Source organism: Lepisosteus platostomus, chromosome 3, assembly GCF_059453375.1.
Source record: "Lepisosteus platostomus isolate fLepPlt1 chromosome 3, fLepPlt1.hap1, whole genome shotgun sequence".
Taxonomy (NCBI): Eukaryota; Metazoa; Chordata; class Actinopteri; order Semionotiformes; family Lepisosteidae; genus Lepisosteus; species Lepisosteus platostomus.
In genome coordinates, this window is record NC_142613.1 from 45,719,825 (window position 1) to 45,742,133 (window position 22,309).

Sequence of the window (22,309 nt, forward strand, 5' to 3'; positions counted from 1 at the left end):
GCTTTCAAGTGTGGTGCTATTGGAAATGGTAAGTATTAATATCTTCGTATTTTCTTTATGCAGATGCTGGTGACAACCCCTGAGAAATGGGATGTGGTGACGAGGAAGAGTGTTGGCGATATTGCTCTTTCTCAGATAGTGAGACTTCTAATTCTTGACGAGGTCCATTTGCTTCATGAGGATAGAGGACCAGTGCTTGAAAGTTTAGTTGCAAGGACCCTCCGGCAGGTAAGCAGCTGTCTCATGACTTGTATGGTTACTTGGACAACACCCTTTAGAGGCTATTTTTCACCACTTCTAAATGTAAATGTGAAATGGAAAGCTAATGCAGACTGTTTTTCCAGTTTGGTTGTTCTTAAAGTTATAATATAACATGCTTCCATCCAACTTATTGATATTAACAGTAGGATCAAAGCAAAGCTATCCCGAACTACTATACAATTATGTGGCCCATGTTCATTAATCCATGCTTTAGTCTTTGCGATTTTTGTCTTGTTGCAGCCTTTTCTCTCCTTGGTCATTGATTCCATCATACACCAAATCAAAACTATTGAATACAATTTTAATGAGTGTGGCAGTCAATCATCAATGTTTCAGGTTGGATTTTGTGTTTGTCTTAAGATGCATCATGTATTATAAATATCCTTTTGCTTGTTCTTCAAGAGCTAACAACTGTTAGTGGGGAAGACAGTTTTAATAATCATATTGATACATACATTGATACTCTACAACCCCTGATTATGTCATTATGTAGTTTTATGCTAAATTATCTATTGTGACTTGTTCATACAGTTCACAAATGAATATATAGAGAGAGCACAGTCACAATCAAAATAGAAAGCTGTTTGTATTTTCACAGTTATAGTATGCTTTTTTACCTTTCAGGTTATTCATAATCCAAAGATTTAGGTTGATTAGACAAATGAAAATGTCCCATTAAGTATTTAGTCCTATTTTATGATGAACTTTAACTCTGAAAATAAGTAATGCTTCTTTTTAATAATATTTCTTCAGTATCTTTTTTAAATCCTTTGAAAATTGCCATGATCGCATGCTGCTTTGGATTTTGTTTAAAAGAGAAACCCATGGCACTGGAAATAAAAGATTTCTCTGTAATAACTACCTAATTTTTTTTTACAAAAATCAAATCTGCTAGGGCTGCTTAATTTGTTTGCAAAGCAACTTTGATCACTGCAAAATACGTTTGTACTGCAGTTTTAAATTCCACAGTGCATAAAAGATTATCGGATTTGACATTTAAAACCAAAATTAAATTTATAGTTATATACCATAAGTAATACAATAGGAATTATCATATGTAGGCTGTATTATGACACATGCAATGTTCTGAATTAGAAAATGCTAATTTGAATTTTTATGTCATGCATATAAAATACTGTCCTACCCTGAAGATAGTATGCCTTCAGGAGATTGAAAAATCTAGGGCTTTGATGCTGTTGTGATTGCAGGAAATCCAAAGAAAGATGTTTTTCTTAAAGATTTACTCTTTATGTGTACTGTATATCAGAGGAAGCTTACTTTTAAGAAAGCTATTCTACCATCTAAATTTTAAATAGAGGCTTACTATTCTAGTTATTAAAAACAAAATAAATAATAGGTGTATTTGAAGGGAATACAGTCTGTGTTTAAAGTACATTAATAACTTTAAGAAATACAAGTAAGGAATGAAATAGTCTGAATTCAACTCTTTCTGAAGTAAAACAAACAAAGAATGTTTACTAAAGAGAGAAAAAAATGAAAAACCAACCTTACATTGATTTCTGTGTTTTAATGGATTTAAAAGACTTCCTTTAATCTTAAAAATTCTGAGAAATATTTGACCAAAATTTCAGAAAATTATTCTTGATTCCTAAAGAAAAACTGGCTAAATAAAATATGGTGTAATTAAATATTGATTTTAGTCTCTTTGTAATACTGACAACTCACAATATTTTTTAACATGCACAGAGTGCATCCATTACGGAATTCAGGGCTTTGTTGGAATGAAAAATTAAGATTGACGCTCCTTCAAACTGAAATCAATCCTCTCACTTCAGATATTAGTGTCATTATGCAAATTCTAACAGGCAGAGTAGAAAGCAACTCACTTTGTCAGACACATATTTTGCTGTGTTTCTGGAGTCTCATTCTGGCGTCTGATAAACTTCAGAAGTTCAGAATGTAGAAGCCAAGATAAATAGATCATGATGAGAATTGTGAAGCAGAGTTGATTGAAATTAATCGAATCTCAGCCTCCCTAGATTTCAAGACAGGTATTATTAAAAAAAGATATTTATTTTGATATAATCTAAGTTTATTGTTATTGCAGTGTTTCATTTCTCTTTAAAAAACATTAGTATGAAGTGCAGTAAAAAAAGCTTGATTGATAGGTGATTGTCACATCACAAAAAAGTGGAAATGCCTTTATCAGAATCTGCAGCAGATGACTCGGTAACACAGACATGTATTATTAGACTGCATCTGGATCCAACTGTGACTGGGATTCCACTATTGGTGATGCACAACTGGCTGAGCACTGCCACGGGTGGGGTGGTATTTCTCAGCCTCTCTTGACTCTTAAGAAACACATTGCCACCTACCAGCTGCCCACTTTGTCATAAAGGACTTGATTCTCCCCCAGGCCAGGATTAAGCTCTTATGCCTGTGATTTATTTAAAGATCAGTGCTCAAAGGTGAGCAGGTCAAAGGAGTTGGTTTACACCCCCATATTTTTCCATTGTTTGCGGTCAAGAGATTTATAGCCGCTAGTTGAAATGTGAAAAATATGCAATTAGCTATTCCAAATCTAGTAGCTATAACAAACTAATTGATAATTCTAAAAAGGATAAAACATTGATGTGCAGTTGGATTTTTACACCATGGGGGTACCTTGTGCATTTTGTAATAGGTTTACTCTATCAAACCTTTGTAGACTGGATCAGTCTGTGAAAGGTAAACCATCAAAGATCTTAAGACTACTCCCCAACTACTAAACATCACATCAGTAAAGTTTCAGTCTCCTTGTTGAGTGTTTAATCCATTTTCCTTGTGCATGTCATTCTCAATTTGAATTAGTTTTATGGGATTTGAATATATTCATATTAGGCTGCTTTCAAATCCCTTTGGAAAGTCTTGTGAAATAGAGAAAACTTGGGTTATAGGAAGTCTCTGTCACTCTCAGTCAGCGTCCTCATAATGTACTGTTGGGCAGCTGAAGTGAAACCCAAGTTAATTCCACTCTTATCAGTGCTCTGAAATAAGACAGAGAGGGTTTTGTGTTAGCAAATTATCCATATTTGTAGTTCAAAATACAAAGTACACAAAGAAATTAGAATAAGCCTTAGTGTATGTCTCCTTGAAGGAGGGATGAGGGAGTGAGTGCTGCCAATAGACATGGCTGAGTGCAAAAACATTTACATCACCACTAATTGAGTAATGAAATCATGATAGCACAATATATGTGCTGCTACCAGTAGCAAATAAGTGCCTCTAAAAAAATATTATTGTTCAATACCATGAAATACCTCAGAAAGATTAGTCCAACTTTACCCCTTCCACCCCAGAATTCATTACTGAAAAATAGTCTAATAGAAATATAAGATCAAATAAAGTATGCAGGTCAGTTAAGATGAAAACGAAAATTCTGTTCTTGTTGTTCTTCTTTAACGGACAGTATTGTTTTAGAAATGTAATTAATTATTTTTGTTTCGTTTGTTGAGCAAGAGGAGGAGTCTGAGCACTTCCTTTATCTTCACACGTTTTGATTTCTTGGATATTTATACAAAAGCACTGAAGCTTTCTCCCTCTCTTAGATAAATACTTCTGCAATTTAGCTCAGTAATTAGTAAATAATGATCTCAAAATCTTTATTAGGCTATAATTAAAGAATAATGTATGTTAAAGCTTTAAGATTTTAACAATTTTTCATATTCATGAGAGATTATTAATGATTTAAAAGGCAAGGTGTAATAAATATGCATTTTAAAACCTTTTTTTAACGTGACATTTGAACATTGTTGTTCCTGGACAGTTTTGTTGAAACCGAAGCTTAAGGAAGCCTGTTGTAGTACTGCTTTTATATGAACAAGGAGTCTTGCGCACCTAACAAGTATGTCTGAATAAGGCTTCTCAGTAAGGAAGCACATAGTCAGCTTTTCAGTGCTGATTAGAAAAGAAACAAACAATAAAGCTTTAGTAATGTACAGTGGCCTGGTGCTGTTCCTAGGATGCAAGGTGATGTATGTCATTCCTGGTGTACTTCTCAGAAATCAAATCTTTTAGAAATGTATATCAAACTAAAAAAATCAACAATTTGTAGCAACATTGCAGTCCTAGTTTGCTGTGGCTAACAGTTCTTTGTTTGTAATGCACAGTATAATGGGCACAGTTTTATTGTTACATAGATTTCACTTTATTTATTTCTTTTAGTTTTTACCAGATGAACTTGTGTGTAATTTTTTATGTTTTCAGCAGAGGTATGGGGCTTTTTTGTAAACCAGTTATCAGTCCTTAGTCTTCTGCAATAGAATGAAATTAAATTATTTATATTTTAGGATGCTGGCATTTTTGTGGCTTGCTGTTACATTTGTATTTTGCACAGGTTTGACTCACTAAGCAAGTGTTTAGTGAAATTTGATGACTGCTATTAGGAGATGCTGAAGAGGAAGAACTGAGTTCTTTATTGTCCAGTAGTAGAGACCTTCTGATGTACTTTCTTTGCCATGGGCTTGTTTCATCATATACTGTAGGAGGCATCCATCTTTTTGTCTGTACTTTAGTAAGTGGTAACTGGTTTAGTCCAGTATATTATTTTCCCATCTCTCTGCTGAAAAGTAGCAGAAATGCAAAGTAGTCTGTGCGGGGCACGAGGTTTCAAATTTGTAGCAGTCATTTTTATGTCTATAAAGCCTTGGTTCTGTCTATCCAGTGTGACCTGTCAGTGTAGAAAAAATCATAAATTGTAAATCACCTCTGGTCACCTGCTCTCATTAGGTTGGGGTTCTCCTTCTGATTCAAAGTTTAAGTGTTTTTAATTGTTATTCTGTCAGATCAATTAAAAACAAATGCAAATATAGCTTTGTAAAACATTAAATAGCAAAATGTTGGTAATGGTTTTACTTTCACTTCTAAGAAGCAAATTCGTTTTTGTTTAAAAGGATATGGTTTATCTTGGTTTACTTTTTAATTGTAATTTATTTATATAATCCAGAAACCAAACTCACCAAATCTCAAAAGTGTATTTCTAATTTCCAAAAGTTGACTAAGTGCTTATATATGCCCCTGATCTTTAATGTCCACAGCTGTCAACATTATTCATGTTCCTTTCTTTAAAAGTATTCCCCCCCACCCCATTTCGCTAATAGTCCCACTCCTACTGTGAACCTAATGCTCCAAGAGTGGAGCAGTGGCTGACATATGAAGGCAGCCTCAAGACGTGCTTCCATTGATTGGCTACAGTGACATTCATCTTTGAGATCTATTGTTTTTTTCACATATGATAATGCCTTTTTAGTCCGTGTTAAACACAGGTTTCTGCTTTGATAATGTAATAATTCAGCAATCCAAAATTGATGATAAGGCAAGTTTACACAAAAGAATATTGTATATTGTTGCCGAAGTAATAACAGTCGTTTCAATGTAGCCAGGTAAATTCAGTTATCGGGGAAAACTGATGGTTTCCACTGTGTACACTTCATGCCATGTAAACATGAACTGGCTCATACTGGATTATGAACTATGAAATTAAATTAGTTTTGCTTTTTAAACATTTGATGGGTTTGTGACTCATTGCTGTTGGTAAGATCACATGGTCAGGTGGCTTCTAAGTGCAGACATTTTAAAGCAATGATGATAATATAACAAAATATAAACAATTAGTTGTAGACTTTACTATTCTTGTCACAAGAACAATGAATGTTCATAATAGATGTTTCAGTTTTATTGTTCTTGGATTTTTCCTATATATTGTATCTTTGATGCTTATAAACTGCTGTATTTCATTACCTGCATTTGATTTTTTGCACATCTACAGTATATGCAGATTTGATAGGGTTGGGACAATTATTCTTCTTCAGTATTAATTAAGAATTGTAGTAAGACTGTTATGTATTTTATATTGAATGTGCATTGTACTCTCTGTAAAACAACAGGTTTCATGAGTAGCTATATTTCTGCTGTGAGAGTATGTTTTCATGAGGTTAACCAGAGGGTAATTGAAAACTGGTCAGAATATCTGACCATTGGTTACTCGGTTCACAGGTTGTTCGCTTGAACTTCTAACTTATAAGGCTAAGCTGTTTTTCTCATAATCCTTTCAAAGAAATCCGCTTCACAAGAAAGTGCTCTGATTAGTAGCTTGCCATGCTCTTTATATAATTGAATAATGAAATTATTAAACATTCCAAGCTTCTGTTTTTACACCCAATTTGCATCAGAGCCAAGTGTAATTAAATGTAATCTTGACAGTTCTGCTCTGATTTATGAAACTTGTGGACATTCAAATATTTTTTTGAATTTTGAATTGAAATTCTAAATTCAAAGCTGTATATATGAGTTTATATATATATACACTGTCTGATAAAAATATTAGAATACCCTTGTAGTAGGTTGGTTCAAATATTGCAGTGATTAAAGCTGCAAAATGTCACGGCAGCAGATCCACTAGATGTTTACAGGTATCCATGGAGATACAGTATGGGACCACATAGCCAACAGTACTAAACACAGCTTTGCATAAGTTGTGAATAGACACATTTGGTAGCTTCATACAGCTTCAAATACACTCCCTGTTGTCATCGACTACCTATAACCCCTTAAAGCTGTTTGATATAGCCAGGTCTGCTTTTGCCTTCAGCAGTTCAATCAAGGTACAGATGCAGCCATTCAAAATGGGTGGGGTATTTCGCGGCATACCCCGGTGGGCGTGTCGTGGTATCACGCAGTATCACGGGGTTAATCGCGTCATTTGACGTCATGCCGGAAAGTATCTGGCATCACCTTGTAAAACCGCCAGGGGGAGCTTAACCTCTCATGTACAGCATTTGAGCTTTTAAATTTGAACTGTGTATTACAGCATGTTAATCATCAGTCATTAAAATGTTGGTATATTTTATGAAAGCAAGATTGCTCAGTTGGACAAAAGTACAGTACACAACCTACCTTTATCAGAAATATTTATGCATCAAAGTATTAATAATGAATGACTTTGGACAAGCTGTATACTCAAAGTATAATTTCTTTAGCACATTTGTACAAGCACTTGGAATCTGTCCAAGCCCTACTTTGTCAGGCATTTTCTTTTACTTCAACGGACATAAAAACTCCCTTGCTTTTAACAGGGCGTTTCATAATTTCTAACTACGAAAATTATTAAAATGTGACACTTATCATTCAACTAGAGCTCAAAATATCACAAGGATCCTCAAGACCACAGCAAAGACTGTATTTAAAGATACTTGTATCAGATACATGAGAATCCAGGCTTTTTTATCAACGCTTTCTTTTCCGTATACCAGATATTATGGAACCACTTCAGAAGGGTGTCAGCCAGTCAGATTCCAGGAATCGGTACTTTAAAGAAAAAATACACACTGGTATTCCATTTCTCCCTAAACATTTTAAGCATCGAAGTTTTTAACTAACATGTGAAATAGCGTGTGAAAAAGTGGTAGTTTTAAGCTTTTCTGCTAATATAATATGGAATCGCGTATCTTTTTTGAATCCCCGGCGGAGCACATTCCATAAGAATCAGCGCTTTTATATATCGTCTTTAAACACATATATTTAAACATGCGTTTACGATTTAAATCAAAACGCGATTCAAATCAATATAAATGTTTATTTTGTAACGCATAGGTGACTATTCATTGTTATTAAAATGACTTAAGTTCGATCATGTTGTGATATTTAGAAATATAATTTTTTTTGGTGCGAGTGAGGTTTTATTTAATCTCTGACCAAGGGAAACGTTTCATTTTTTCAAAGAAATGTTTGTTAAAAAAAAAGTAATGGTTCCAGTGGGATTTGATCACAGACCGTGTGACATGGGAGTCAGGAACCTAACCCACAGTGCCACCGGCAAGGTCACATGCAGAGTGCTGAAAAAGCACTACAGAAACATTATCAACAGACAACGTACAGCGTGTACTATTCTTGTGTTGCGGTACATGAATATAATTATATTATTAATTTCTTTAGATACGCGATTCCATATTATATTCCCTTTTAATCTTATTCTAAAAGTATGCTTGTTGACTCCGGTATCTCTTTAGTTAAAGACTTCGATGCTTAAAATGTTTAGGGAGAAATGGAATACTGGTGTGTATTTTTTCTTTAAAGTACCAAGACCAGCCATATACTGTATGTTTATGTTCCAAAATTAATATCGTTTATGGCCTTCACACGCGTTACAGTATGCTCCAATTCTTTTTATGCTCAGCTACTAAGATTTCCCTTCAGTGGTAAAATTCCATATGAATATTCAATACTACAACGGGCACAGTAAAGACGTTTACTGTAAATCTTTTTACGACAGACCAACGGACCACGAGTGCCCCTGTCGGTCAACCAATCACGTACCGCGGTACCGCGCGTCATCGTGCGTCACAATGCGCGATGCCGTAACCAATTACCTCCGGTACGTGTCTGTACCGCGCACTTCGAATGGCTGCATCTGTACATACACCAATCTCTTGTGAGGATGCTTACATCTTTCCATCGCATACTGTCAGGAAAAGGCCTGGTCAGGTACTACTTGACAATGGTCACAGTTATCAGAACATTTGTGATTTGAACAGACTGGGTTAACCTTATAGAATATTCTTTCCTATTTTGATAAATTAATTAAGTTTTTCAGGGCTCTTAATTGATTAGATTAAACCCAAGATTAAGGTTTTATCTGCACAAGATCCAAAAACTCCATAAGGTTTTGGGGATTAATATGCCAAAATATTTTTTGGAGCATAAGATAAATATGTGCGAGTATTTTGTTCATTGAGAATTGTTTCTGCCCTGCACCTTATAAAACATTTGCGCTTTTTTTTCCTGTTATCCTATATCTGATCTCTTCCCACAGAATGGAATACTTATATCATAGAATCATGCTTGATATCAAAGAAGCTACAATGTGCATGTTCTACCAGTGAACGCTCTAAGTTAAAAATAAATCATAATAAAACTCCTTTAAAAACCTTTGCGTATTACAACCAATTGAAATACATTTAACTCAGTTGAGATTTGTTTGGATGGCGGCACTCTGTTCGAGCTTATTGTTTTCAGGTAGTGTTATCTGTATATCTTGGCATTGAAGCAGAAAACCCAGAATCATCTAGTAAAGCCCCCAAATAGTTATTGATCTAAAGAAATAATTAAATGTTTATTGAATATTCTGATGAGATTCTTGAATAAGATCATCATCAAAAATGAGATTTTTCAAATAGATCATAATTGAAACAGTGTATCTAATCTGAATAAATGAAATTAATGAGGAGGGAGATAATTAGGAGGTGTATGTTGACAATTCAGTAGCAAGATTCCTTTTGTTATGAAGTTATTTTTTACATTTCAATTATTCCTAATTCTTCTTTTAATTCTTCTTATAGCATCTGTTCTTTTAAAAATAACGATGAGATGTCTTAGAAAGTTTAATAGGACCACTACAGTTAGAAGTTGTTATTGAACAGTATCCAAGGCAGTAGGTACAACATATACCTGTTTCTTGTATATAAACATGTAAGATTATATTCAATGCATATTTCATATTCATATTGAATTTCTATTGCAGTAATTACATGGTACGTGGGAGCTGTTCCACAAAGCAGGTTTAACCAGTTCCAAGAGTTTCTCAAGTGATCTGGATAGAATAAACTTAACTGAGTTCAGGTTAACTGTTTCATTAAGGTAAACTCAGGTTTAAATTGTCCAGTTAAAGGAGCTCAGGTGTAGCCAGTTGGACTTACTGCGCATTCATGCCAAATTTCACTAGGTAAGAAGGGTTGCGCATTGAGTCCTTCATCCAGGCCAGCAAAATCCTTGGGAAAAGGACATGGATATTATTTCAGTAATTACATCCATACACTATAGCTCTTCATGGAATACTACATGGAAAAATCTGTTCTGATAGCACAGATCAATACAGTAGTTGCTGCAAAGGCTAAAGAAAATGTGTGGCAAAGAATAAGCAATAAATTGAATAAGGTGGGTGAGCATGTATATGTTGTCATTACCTAAATTACACCAGTGGTGCTCCTCTTTAAATTATCGTGTACTTTAATAATATTGTTTTTATGCAGCAGTTAATTTGTGCATCTACATTAGCTGGACCACAAAGGGAAGACCTGGTAACAGGTCAAGACACAACACAAGAATATCATCCACATTGGTCCTGTACAGTATAGTTTTAGCCAAAAATAAGAAGTGTGAGCAGAGTAAGACTGGAGGAGGAAGAACTGTCATCATCAACACAATAAATAATGTATTCCTTTATTGGGATATTGAGTTTTTCCCAACTTTTTTGTGGTGAGAATCAAATAGTATACTGTAGGTAAGGCTTCCCATCCCCACCAAGTTTCAGAAAGTTTGTAAAAATGTCTATATTTTGAGGGCTATAATTTTATTTTTTTAATTGCACATTGATGCTGTGCATTGATTTTCTCCTAAAATATCATCCTCATTTGGCCATGTGGGGTATTTAATGAGGATGTCTGTGAGCTCCTATTATATTAGGAAATGCTGCAAGACACCATAGTGCATAGTTACAAGGAACAAAAGGAACACATGCAAAAACTGTTTTAGTGCAAACACCACTTTCCCTATTGCACGATACTCTTGTCACTTTACTTAAGCTCTCTGAGTCGCTTACAAAAATTGGCACCAGTCAAAATGAATCTTAGCCCTATGAACAGAGCTAGAGTTTGTTTTAAAATTGAGCTTTAACACAAGTGGTATTTACAGTGTATGAATTTGAAAGATTGTCAATGTAAAGATGACCATGTCTGCTAAAATGGAATCTTTCAAGTAAAATTAATCAGCAGATTGTACGGGGATTTTGCGAACTCCTTAAACCATCATTCACTCCGCAAAGCTCTAATGTCAACTGGATCAACATTTTGTCAGGGTTGTTTTTTTCAAGGAACGAATTGGTCTTCAGGTCTTAACCTCAAGGTCAGGTTAAGTTTGCTCTCAACATTCCCCAGAGCAGATTAAGCGTAGAGGATATGTTGCTATAGTTACTTAACAGGATACAATCCAATCCTGCTTCATGAATTTGAAAACTGTGTCATTTGTCAAAGTTTACAAATGTTATCTGGTTAAATGAGTAATCTTGCTTCATGTAACAGACCCCTAGTTTCTGCTGATCAATAATAACCTGAGACCATGAAAATGTTTACATAACCGCTGTACAGTTCTATACTACTTTTCTTTGTGTTCTGTTTTTTACTTACGACAAAGAACATGCTCTACATTTTGAAGAATTACAAAGAGAGGACAGTGTATGTCAAGGTTCTGTTTAGTTGAGCTCCTAAAAATGAAAAACAAATAATTAGCAAAAAATCTCTCAAAACAAATTACAATAGACAAAAAAAGTCAAGTAAACAAAACAGTACTCTTGACCTTCAACCAATAGAAGCATTTGCCCTTTTGTGTGAACTGTGTAAAATGTATTGTGCAACCAGGGTAATCAAATTATTTAGTTTCAAAATAACAATACCACCTTTTAAAATGTTTATTTAAAATGTTTGTTTAACAAATTGTGTTTTTCTTTTGATATAGTATTACTTTCTATTATAGCTGGATAGTACTGTTACAGACCATGCCATGCTTTTTAAGGTCTCGGTTACAATAATATATGTATTTTTTTTATTCTTTGCAATTTTATTTAGCTGATTATTTTTATTTTACATTTGTGACACTTGAGGTAAAAAGTTGAAGTTCCTAAGCTTCTGGCATGGATTGAGCGGAGGGATAAGCTTTTGTAGAATTGTCTCATATTAAGTGTTAGAGAAGTGGTTAACTGCTTGTTAAGTAAATAAACAATTTAAAGGTTACCATAGAATTCAGCCTACAACAGGCCAGACATAACAGCTGATTTCACTGTGAAAAGGGCACATTAGTATTCCTATTGTATGTATAGTATAGTTTATATTGCTGTTTTTTAGTGATCAAAACAGCACTTTATTACTTTAGAAAATAAATCATAAAACCATTTAAAAAACGAAAAATGCGGAAATGGCATTTTTGTGTTTTCAACATTAATGAAGGTACATACACAGAAGGAGAGCCAGATGTCAAGGCTTTTAAGGTGTTCATGTCTTAAAAGAATTTTAATTATTGATTGTAGCACAGTAAGCAAGAATGCCTCTGGAGGTAAAAATAAATATGAAAAAAATGCTGAATCCTTTAATAAAATATAAAGGTGCCAAGTATAAAAAATATATCTGTTAACTTAATTCTGTGGTTTTTGAAAGATAAAAAGCCAATGCTCCATTCATATCTACAAACAAAAACATAAGATAGGAGTTTTTTGTGTGCAGATTTTTTTACTTTCAAATTCAGCCTGATACAGTGCACATTTGTGTGCTTTAGAGCAGACCTTGCCAGTACCTGTCAAAACAGACAACTGGTGATTTATGTGACATAAAAGTATGTGTAGAATTAAATTCTAATGATAGTACATTCTGTATAAAACAACAAAATCTTAGGAGAATGCTTTGGGCAGTGTGACCTTTACTCTTTGGTTAATCTTGTCCTTCTCATGCATTCCGTTTACTGTTACAGCTTGTCACATTTGTGGTTTATCTCATCTACGGTTGCATCATAGTGACACTGTTGTTCCATCTTTTTAAATACCAAAGTAAATGACAAGATTCTTGAACTTTTTTGTTAAAAATAATTATAGGAAAATAATCATTTTATTTTTGTGTGGGAGTTAATCATTTATATTAAATATATTTCTATGTTTTATCCCCAAAATGCAAACATCCTGACAATATTGATAAACTAATAATAGTGATAGCTTATTGCACCTTAGCTATAACATACGTTTTAGACAATATATTTATAATGATATTTTGATATTTATAAATGAGTTATCATGTCCTTAGCGATTTGTTTTGCAGGTGAGGGTCGCACATGTTCTATATGATTATAATATACAATCTATATTGCCAAGAGTAGGAACTAAATGTCATTGTTACGACCCCAAGTGTCTAGGGGTAAAGGGGTGTAACATTTAGGATAATTTTTGGATGCAGGTGGGTTCTGGTGAGGGACTTAGGAAGTGACTGGTACGAAATACAGGACACAATAACAAACAGGGTAAGGGAACTAGAGTGGTGCCAAAGAAAAGAAAGAAAATGGAGCTGGCTTAGAAAGTGAGGGAAAGCTGACATTACTACAAAAGAAAACCCGAAACACACGGTCTTCGGCGTCTTCAAACACCCTAGCTAACCTTCACTGACTACCCAAAACCATACAAGACAAACGGCACTCAACCATACTAAACTAGTGTGACTAATACAAAATCAACTAAGTGTGTAGAATGTACCCAACAACATAAATTAACCCTATACACACACACAGATACACAAGTGAACTAGGAATACAAATAAGGGAAAACAAGAGTAGACAACAGGAACAAGGTACAAAAGAACACAGAGGTTGATATAACACGTTAGGGCAAGGTAATGCCAAAACAAGGATAAACACACAAACAAACAAAAGTACAAAGAGACTAACAGAAACCAACAAAAGCCAAAGCTATATGAAAATACACACTCACAAAGCAAAACAACAAACCATCAAAAACAATCAAAAACTAAAAGTGAAATGAAGCAAAGCACAACCAAGCGTGACCGAAGTCAAACGAAAGGCCTCTTCCTTCTGAAAGCCTCCATGTTATATAGTGAATAAGATGAGTTCCGATTGGTTGAGAAGCTGATTGAAGATGATATCACATAGAAACAATGATATAATAGGACCAATGGGGGAGGGAAAACAATAAAGGTCAGGAAGTGGGGAACAGCAACAAAACACACATGGACCACATATTGGGACGTAACAGTCATATACTGTACTATATACTGTATTCTATTTTAGAGATAAACTAAGCCAATAGGAAAATATTGCCACCTCCATGCTTGACATGTTTTTTTTTGTTTGTGCCTCACCAGATTTTCTTCAAGCGTAATGATGAGATGACTTGATTTTTGTTCCATTTCTCTGCAAAATGTTTGGTCTCAACTTGAGAATCGATTGATCTTTTGCAAAGTTATTGTGGCTTTTGTCTCCTTTTTGTCAGATTGACTTAAACTTTCTGAGGTATTGCTGGGCATTTCCATAGAATACCTCTTAAGGGCGCTCCATCCCTTCCTTGTTTGTTATTCATCTCCCGCACCTGCTCCCTGTTCTGGCCCCTTTTCAGTTCCCCCTTAAAAGCCAGGCACTGACACTATTCTGGGCTCTGCATCGGTTCCCGTACCAAGCGAGTCCGGGACCTGGATGCTCCTGCTACCGCTCTCCTACCGGTCCCAACCCGGTTCTGGTTTTAATAGTCTGTCTTGGATGGATTGCCTGGTTTTGGATTTCCCTTTTGACTGATCTCTGGATTGTTTGGCTCGGCCACACCTCCCCTGACCACCAGCACTCCTTGGACATGCCCCCCTGTTTTTATTCCCGTATCCTGCATGCCTTTTTCCCCTGTGTTTCCTCACTTTACCCCGGATTGTTTCGTCTGAGTAGGGTCCGGAAAGAACACCTCCCTGACAATGCTAACATTGTTTGCTCTGCTGAGCTACTGCTTGACTGTAGGGATGGTGTTGACTTTGAGATATGCTGTATTGGGTCTGCGCCACATGTAGCACTTCACATTTAGACCAGAAAGTTCCAATTTAGTTTCATCTGACCACAACATTTTTTGCCATGTATGTGCTAGATCACCCAGGTACTGTGTTGGCATCCCTCATCCATTTTCTCTTTGTCCAGCTTTTGGAAGGATGGCCTGATCTAAGTGATGTCTGGGAAATGTAATACTCCTTCCATTTCTTCATTTCGTACCCCATTTCTTCAGTAGACTGTGCTCACAGACATATTCAGGTTTATTTATTGTATCATTACATGATATGTGATTTTTACTGATTATATCCCTGACTTGCTTTGAAATGCCTTTTTGCCCTGCTCTTGATCTGTACGTGATCAAAGCCTTTATACAGCTTCATTATGTCTTTTTTGAAAAAGACATGAGTTGAGTTTGAGTTTTTGAAAGTTCATTGGTCTTTATTGTTGATTCTTTGCTTTAGATTCACCTGAGCCTTACATAGTCAGGCTATTCAGATGTATACCATGTGAACGACTATGTACATATAAAGAACACTCAAATAATTGTGTGTCTTGCTCAGGTGATATTGTGCACTAATTTTGGATTTGAATACTTATTCATTTAAACATATGCAAACATGACGTTTCAATTTTTCTCTTATCTAATTACTTCTTTTTTACTTCTGTTTTGTGTGTGTGGAATAGATTGTGTTTATAAAGAGTATTAATTGCTATTGCAAAGTGTTATAACTGTAAGCTTTAAAACAGCAAAATATGAAATGCGTGCAAGGGTCTTAGTACTTCTGTAAGGCACTATACTGCATATGTTATTTACAAAGTTCAAATCATGTATATGTGGACATTAAATAGACAATAACAATTAAGACAGAAGTCATGTATTAACACATGCTGTAGTACTTCTTCAAAAATAAACTTGTAACAAATCAATCAGATGTGTAACTGTTGGAGGAGTGGTCATTAATTTCCATTAGTGTCTAGGAGAGCAACAGTTAAAATTAACAATATAACTCAGAAAATGGAATTTCACCCTTAACCTGAACACCTCCCCAGGTGGCATCCAACCCCCTTCACTGCTCAGGTGGCATCCTACCTGTCCGCCAGCTCAGGTGGAATCCCAGATGGATTTTCCAGTTACATTTCCATTGCATGTCTGCAGAGGATTTGGTGCTTATTGGATTCAGGCTGTTGGTTTCATTTGTGTATTTTTTAGGGTTTCATTTTTGTGTTCCCAGGTTTAAAATAACTCTAGGATAATTTTGATATGTATTCAGATCTGCAATGAAGGTTTCTTTCAACACTTTTGTAGAATATTGTTTTCTTTTAAAGCAAGTTTTTGGAAACCTGTCACACATTTTTAATCATTAATTTTCACTTGTGGTGTGGAGTGTGAAATTACATGTCCAAGGATCACAGGTTTTGGATGATGCTTTGTATTTAACATTAATATCATATGTATGTCATATAGCACCAATTATAAAATGAAGTGAACATGAGTACAGGAGCATCTGGTAATTTCTGGTAGATTGTGGTTTCTGATGCATATAACTGACAGTTGTACCATATGAATCAATGTTTTAAGTACCTAGGCCCCAGCTCTGTATTATTGACTTTCTTTTCTTTATTCAGTTTATCTTTAATCTTCTGATTGGCTGTTGTTATGCTAGTTGTATCCAGTCATACAGCCAACCCCTATAACATATACTGAGAAAAAAGGAAGAAAAAAACTATCAATTATTTTTACTTTTATATGCTAAAAATAAAGTGGGTGGAACCTGGATATTGATTAGATGTTTTTGGTGTCATTCTGATTAATTAGTCATCAATGTCTTACCGTGAGGCACTGAAGTGACTTTGATGATAGTTGTTTAATCACTAAATCACTTCATTATTGAGAGTGTTGATTGGGCATAGGTGATGAGTTGATTTAACATGTTGAATGTTAAAAGCATAGTTGAAACCTAATGAAAAACAAGAAAGAAAAACAAAGAAAGGAAGCCAGTGTGCTCTGCTTATCAAGAGAACAATGCTTCTGTGAGACGCAAAACCTTTCCTGTATTGATGCAACATCCTGATCTATCTTCATGATTGTTTTCGCACTACCAGTTCTAGCATTTCAGAAACTCCTTAGTCTCAACAGGTTGCTGAAGGTAACTTGACTGCATCGCTCTACCTTGATCATGTCCTCTCTTGCTGCCCTACCTACAGACTCATCCCAACATCCCAACACATTTGGCATTTAACATGACTTGGTTGAGAGAGGAGAATGTGACATTTAGGCCATGGATGCCCTACATGCTAGACCTGAGACAACTGAATATTTGTGGAATGAGCTGGGTTGATGTGTGGTATTTAGTAATTATGGACTAATTAAAAAGGCACATGCTTGTCTAGGCCGTTAGAAAGAAAAGATGTAACTAAGTGTAAAACAGGCATCCTAAATATACAGTTTTGTATTGCTTCTAACACTGGCCACACTCTAGTCACCTAAGACTTTATCAGTAGACCCCTTGTTGACCAACCCCAAATGTAAATCAGCATAATGAATTAACCTATATTGTGTCTGTTGAATAAACTGCCTACTTCAAACAGTTTTACCTAACTGTTTATGATCTTTATGAATTTGTTGAAGTTATAAGCAATATGATTTTTTTTGGTTCGCAGTATGTATACTGTACGGATCCTTTAATTGATGTGCTTTTGTGTAAATTGAAAGTGCTGTTCTTGTAAAGAAGATACAGGGCAATCTATAAATCAATTAACTTCACTGAGTCAGGGATTTATTGATCAAGTAATTTAACTAATGTCCTAAGAGTGATACTTTGTGTGGCAGTAAATAGTGCTTCTTTGAATTTGTTTGTATTCAATACATACCATTACTGGTATTACATCAGTGTTCAGTAGAGAACATAATAGGTGAATAATGGCTAAACTTAGCAATCTTAAATTTTAGATCTCAGCATGAACTAACAAAAAATTAAATATTTCAGTAGGTTTTGTGAATCTCTTAAGATATAGTGTAGTTATTACGGAAATAATATTAACTGTAGCAATCAGCATAATCTGTTAATATTTGACAGTGCTTGTTTCAGATATAAAGATTTGTTTTGTGCCAAAGCCTGATAATCAAACATTTTTTGTTACATCAAGGTGTCCTATGTGATATTTTGAACATAAAGCATAATTTGCATTTGGTTTTACAATTAGTTAAAAAATTGTACCATGAACATTTATTTAGCATTTACATGCTGGGAAAAGGGCAGACAATATCTGTTCAATTGATAAAGAAAAGCACTTAATTGTAATTATCATTTTAAATACTAATCAAACAGATATTAAAATGTAATATAAAACTTTACTTGTGTTGCTTATTTTTACTATATTTGTCCTATTCATTACCGAATTGTGGACATATTTTTTTTAAATCAGTTGAAGCTTTTTGCCACAGAAGTAGATTTGTGCAATTTGCTTCACTACCATGACAAAGAATGTCTTCTCCATGACAACGTCTGGAGCACATTCTGTCTCTGTTTGTATAGGCAGTATATCTGACTCTGCTAATCTCAGCATGTTGGTGTTGGACCTGTAGTCATTATTTGCTGTATAGAAACCTAAATTGGCTTTTACTATACGTTTTTGATTCATAATATTCATATCTAGAATACTGTATATCCTTACAAATGTTGTTATATTTTCAGGAATAATATTCAAGTCATAATTCTCCACAACAAAACCATGTAGTGTATATATAAACATAATATCATATAAAAAAATAAGGGCTACACCCAGTACTGTAGCCTAATACCATTCGTCAATACAGTTGCAACCTGTGAAGTCATCTGTTCCAGTGGATTTGTGGTTTTGAAGTTTTGAATCTTTGCCTATACTGGCATGTGTGAAGCATTGCCACCTGACACATACTTTAGTTCCAGCTATCAGCTGTATGCTCTTCCATCCCTAAACCTTTCTCTGTCGCCCTCTGGAAAGATGAATTAATTCACGCAAGGACAGAATCATTCAAGAGGGATCATCCACTGGCACGCTTAATAATTGCTGTGTAAAAAAAAGGCAGTAAGTGGAAAAGTTGAAACTACTGTACCATAAATGTTTGGAGGTGTCCATGGAAATATGGGTCAAAACAATTTTGCATTCCATGTGGAAAGTATTTCACCTGAAATGCTCTTCTTGTTGGAATGTTTTTGGTCTGCTAATAAGTTCCTATCAGTCTTAGCATTAGCTGACCAGCTAGGTATGGTGTTGTTTTTAGTGAGGCTCCCTGCAATTTTGAACATAGTAAGATCATTTCAATAGGTGTGCTGTCCCATAGCACAAGACTGCTGCTACTATACTGCATTCTGTACTCATAATATTCCCACTGCTTTGGACAGGATGGATGACACCTTTGAAGCAGAATACCATTATCATGTATTTGGTAGAGTAGTATACAGTATCTAAATAAACTTCATTATGAATCATATCTACAGTATATACAATGGCATTAATCAAGCTGTTTTTAATGGTAAGATTAAATAATGAAATGAACTAATTACATTTTCCCTTCACAGTGTCATAGTATACAGTATATAGAATCTCATGTACAGAAATCATTGATTAGAAAGGAGCCCAGTCTATATGTTTTTTTAAGTCTGCACATATTTGAGTCAAGATGACTCCCAGAACTTATTGTACCATTAGTACTTTGTTTTTCTCCATAATTTACACCAGAGTTTAAGTTCAATTGCAAAAGGTAGTTTAGAACAGCCAGTATAAAAAAGTATTTCAAAGATAATTACTGATTCCCATCGGCCATAAAATTGTACTCTTCATAAATTTTCATGAACATGAACAACTTACCTTTTAGGAACTCCAGTTTAATGCTTGTCTATCGCAGTCTCTATGGAGGTTGTTGAGGCTCAGTTATTTTTGGAGGATGTGTAGTCAAGTCATAAGTACCCATCATTTTTTTTATCTTGGCTTGTTAAAAACTCTTTTTCATTTCACAATAAAGAATTCAAGGTGACAGGCATTGTATTTGTGGTGGTTGTTACTAATTACCTGCTGCCTTTTTGTAAAAATAATTGAATGGAAGTCAGTGAAGTATTAAGGTTTTTAGCCAGTGTCATATATTAAGACACCCTTAAAATAAAGCTTCTGTTCTTTAATTTTAATTAAGATGCCACTGCCAAATCCATAGCAACACACTGAAGAAAAGCCTTCCCAAAAAGCCATGTGCTGTACATTTTTTTAAATAATTCTTAAAAGGAAAGACATTAAAATAGACAGATAACTAAAAATATTATCAAAGCTTATATACACAGAGTGGTTTACACATTTTGTAAACTTCTAGGGAAAAGGAGCAATAATATTGCTGTTTAGTGTTCTTTAAGTTGTAAGAATTAGGTATGTGTCCTCTGTCACTGCCTGTTTCATTAATTCTCATTATAAATGTCAGTCTGTACCACTCATATCTGCGAGGCATTTAAATTACTGCAGCTTCTGTGTAAACCTTCGTTTACAGGCTGTGTTCCTTGTGGATTAAGTCTCCTGCATTGAGTTCTGCTTCATTTTGCTGTACCTCCTAATTAGAGATCAAACTGCCAGATTTGTTTAATTAATACCCGTAAAGGGATTACTAGGTGAGCCATCTGAGGATGTCACTAGTTAAAATGTATTAGATATAAACGTCTTTCAACTGTATTAAATAAAGCAGACATGGAAAATAATTGAGATTTTTATAATTGGAATTTACCTACAGTAGACATAAAAACAGGAACCTACAAAATCAGCACTCTAGGTATTTCACTCTAGATTTACTGTCTAAATGATTTCAATATTATTTGAGCTACTGTAAATGTTTAGTTTTATTACTAAACATTTTATTAAAAATTATTAAAAACATTTATTAAAAATCAGGCTAATTACAAATGTTATCAGAACAGCTAATAGTTATATAGAATGTAATACCTTTAATCCACAGTTACTATTTATTTGCTGAATTGAACAGATTGAAAAAAATAAAACAGTAAATGTGGCACCCTATCAGTCTGTACTTAGTAATACCCCCTTAGCTGAAATCACATCCTCCAAACGTTTCTTGTAGCCAACTAACTCTTTCTATTCTTGCTTTCGGAACATTTTCCCACTCTTCCTTGCAGAACACTTCTAGTTCAGAAGTATTTTTAGGTGGTCTTGCATGCACTGTATGTTTGAGATCTACCCACAGATTTTCAATAATATTCAAGTCTGGGTTCTGTGAAGGCCATTCCAAAACCTTAATCTTTTGTTTCTTGAAGCAGTTTATGGTTGATTTTGATTGTCTTGTTGTAATATCTAACCTCTTTTCAGCTTCAGTTTCTTCACTGACTGTAGGACATTAGCTTCCAGGTTTTGTTGATACTTAGTAGAATCAATTCTTCCCTCTACCCGCACAATATTTCCTGTGCCACTGGCCAGCCCACAGCCCAAAAGCATAATACAGTAGATCCACCCCCATGCTTAACAGTTGGCAAGGTGTTCTTTTCTTCAAATGCTTCTCCTTTCATTCCTCCAAACGTACCTTTGGTGATTGTAGCGAAAGAGTTAATTTTTAAATCATCAGACCACATCACTTGGTTCCAAAATGTCTCTGGCTTATGTAAGTGTTGTGTTGCATACTTCAGACGTTGACTTTTGTGATGAGATCGCAGGTAAGGTTTTCTTCTGATGACTCTTCAATGCAGTTCATGTTTGTGCAAGCAATGCTGCACAGTGGACTGGTGCACCTCTAGTCCCGTGCCAGCTAAACCTTCCTGCAGGTCGTTTGCAGTGATATGGGGGTTTCGCTTTGCATTCCTGACGAGTCTACGAGACGTTCTATCAGAGAGTTCCTCTTAACTTCCATTCCATGACATTTCTGACAGTGGAAATTGCAAGCAGGAGGTGTTTAGATATCGTTTTATAGCCTTTCCTTGCCTTGTAAAAGTCAGTTATCTTTATTTTCTGACCCTCAGTCAGCTGCTTAGAGGAGCCCATGGTTGTTGACTGTAAGCACAAAACCCTGAGAGGTTCGAAGAGTCAGAGAATTAAGCTCTGGAATGGTCATTACCTGACTTGAATTAAGGCCTAACAAGTCAGTTAAGTTCTGAGACCCTACAAAAAAATAACACTAGTGGATCAGCTGGTGTAACTGTGTAACTGTGCATTAAAATTTGCAGAAATATGTCAAGTTTAAGCTTGTTCGCTGCAGAGGTTGTGTTGACTTCTTTTCACTTAGAAAATCAACAAAACATGTAATTTGACCAGGGGTGCCCAAACCTTTGTAACTACTTAAATTAATATAAATAGCCTGCTATATGCTGAAGCACTAGATAATTTGTATATAGCATTTTTTTTGCTACATAGAGTTTAGCTGAAATGATCAGAATAGAAAGGGGAAAATATATTTTTTATTATTATAGCTGACAATATTGGCAAAATAACCTTAGGAGGCAATATTATCTGT

At 34.9% G+C, this 22,309-nt stretch overlaps 1 protein-coding gene across 4 annotated transcripts in view; it reads left to right on the top strand.

Annotated features, from left to right (window-relative positions):
- The window catches only part of ascc3 (activating signal cointegrator 1 complex subunit 3), a 375,545-nt gene that overhangs the window by 143,593 nt on the left and 209,643 nt on the right, over positions 1 to 22,309 (top strand). For all 4 annotated transcript variants that reach the window (XM_088625716.1, XM_088625717.1, XM_088625718.1 and 1 more), the window contains exon 11: positions 64 to 228. In XM_088625716.1, coding sequence (XP_088481842.1) covers positions 64 to 228 — 165 coding nt within the window. The remainder of the gene's footprint in view (positions 1 to 63; positions 229 to 22,309) is intronic.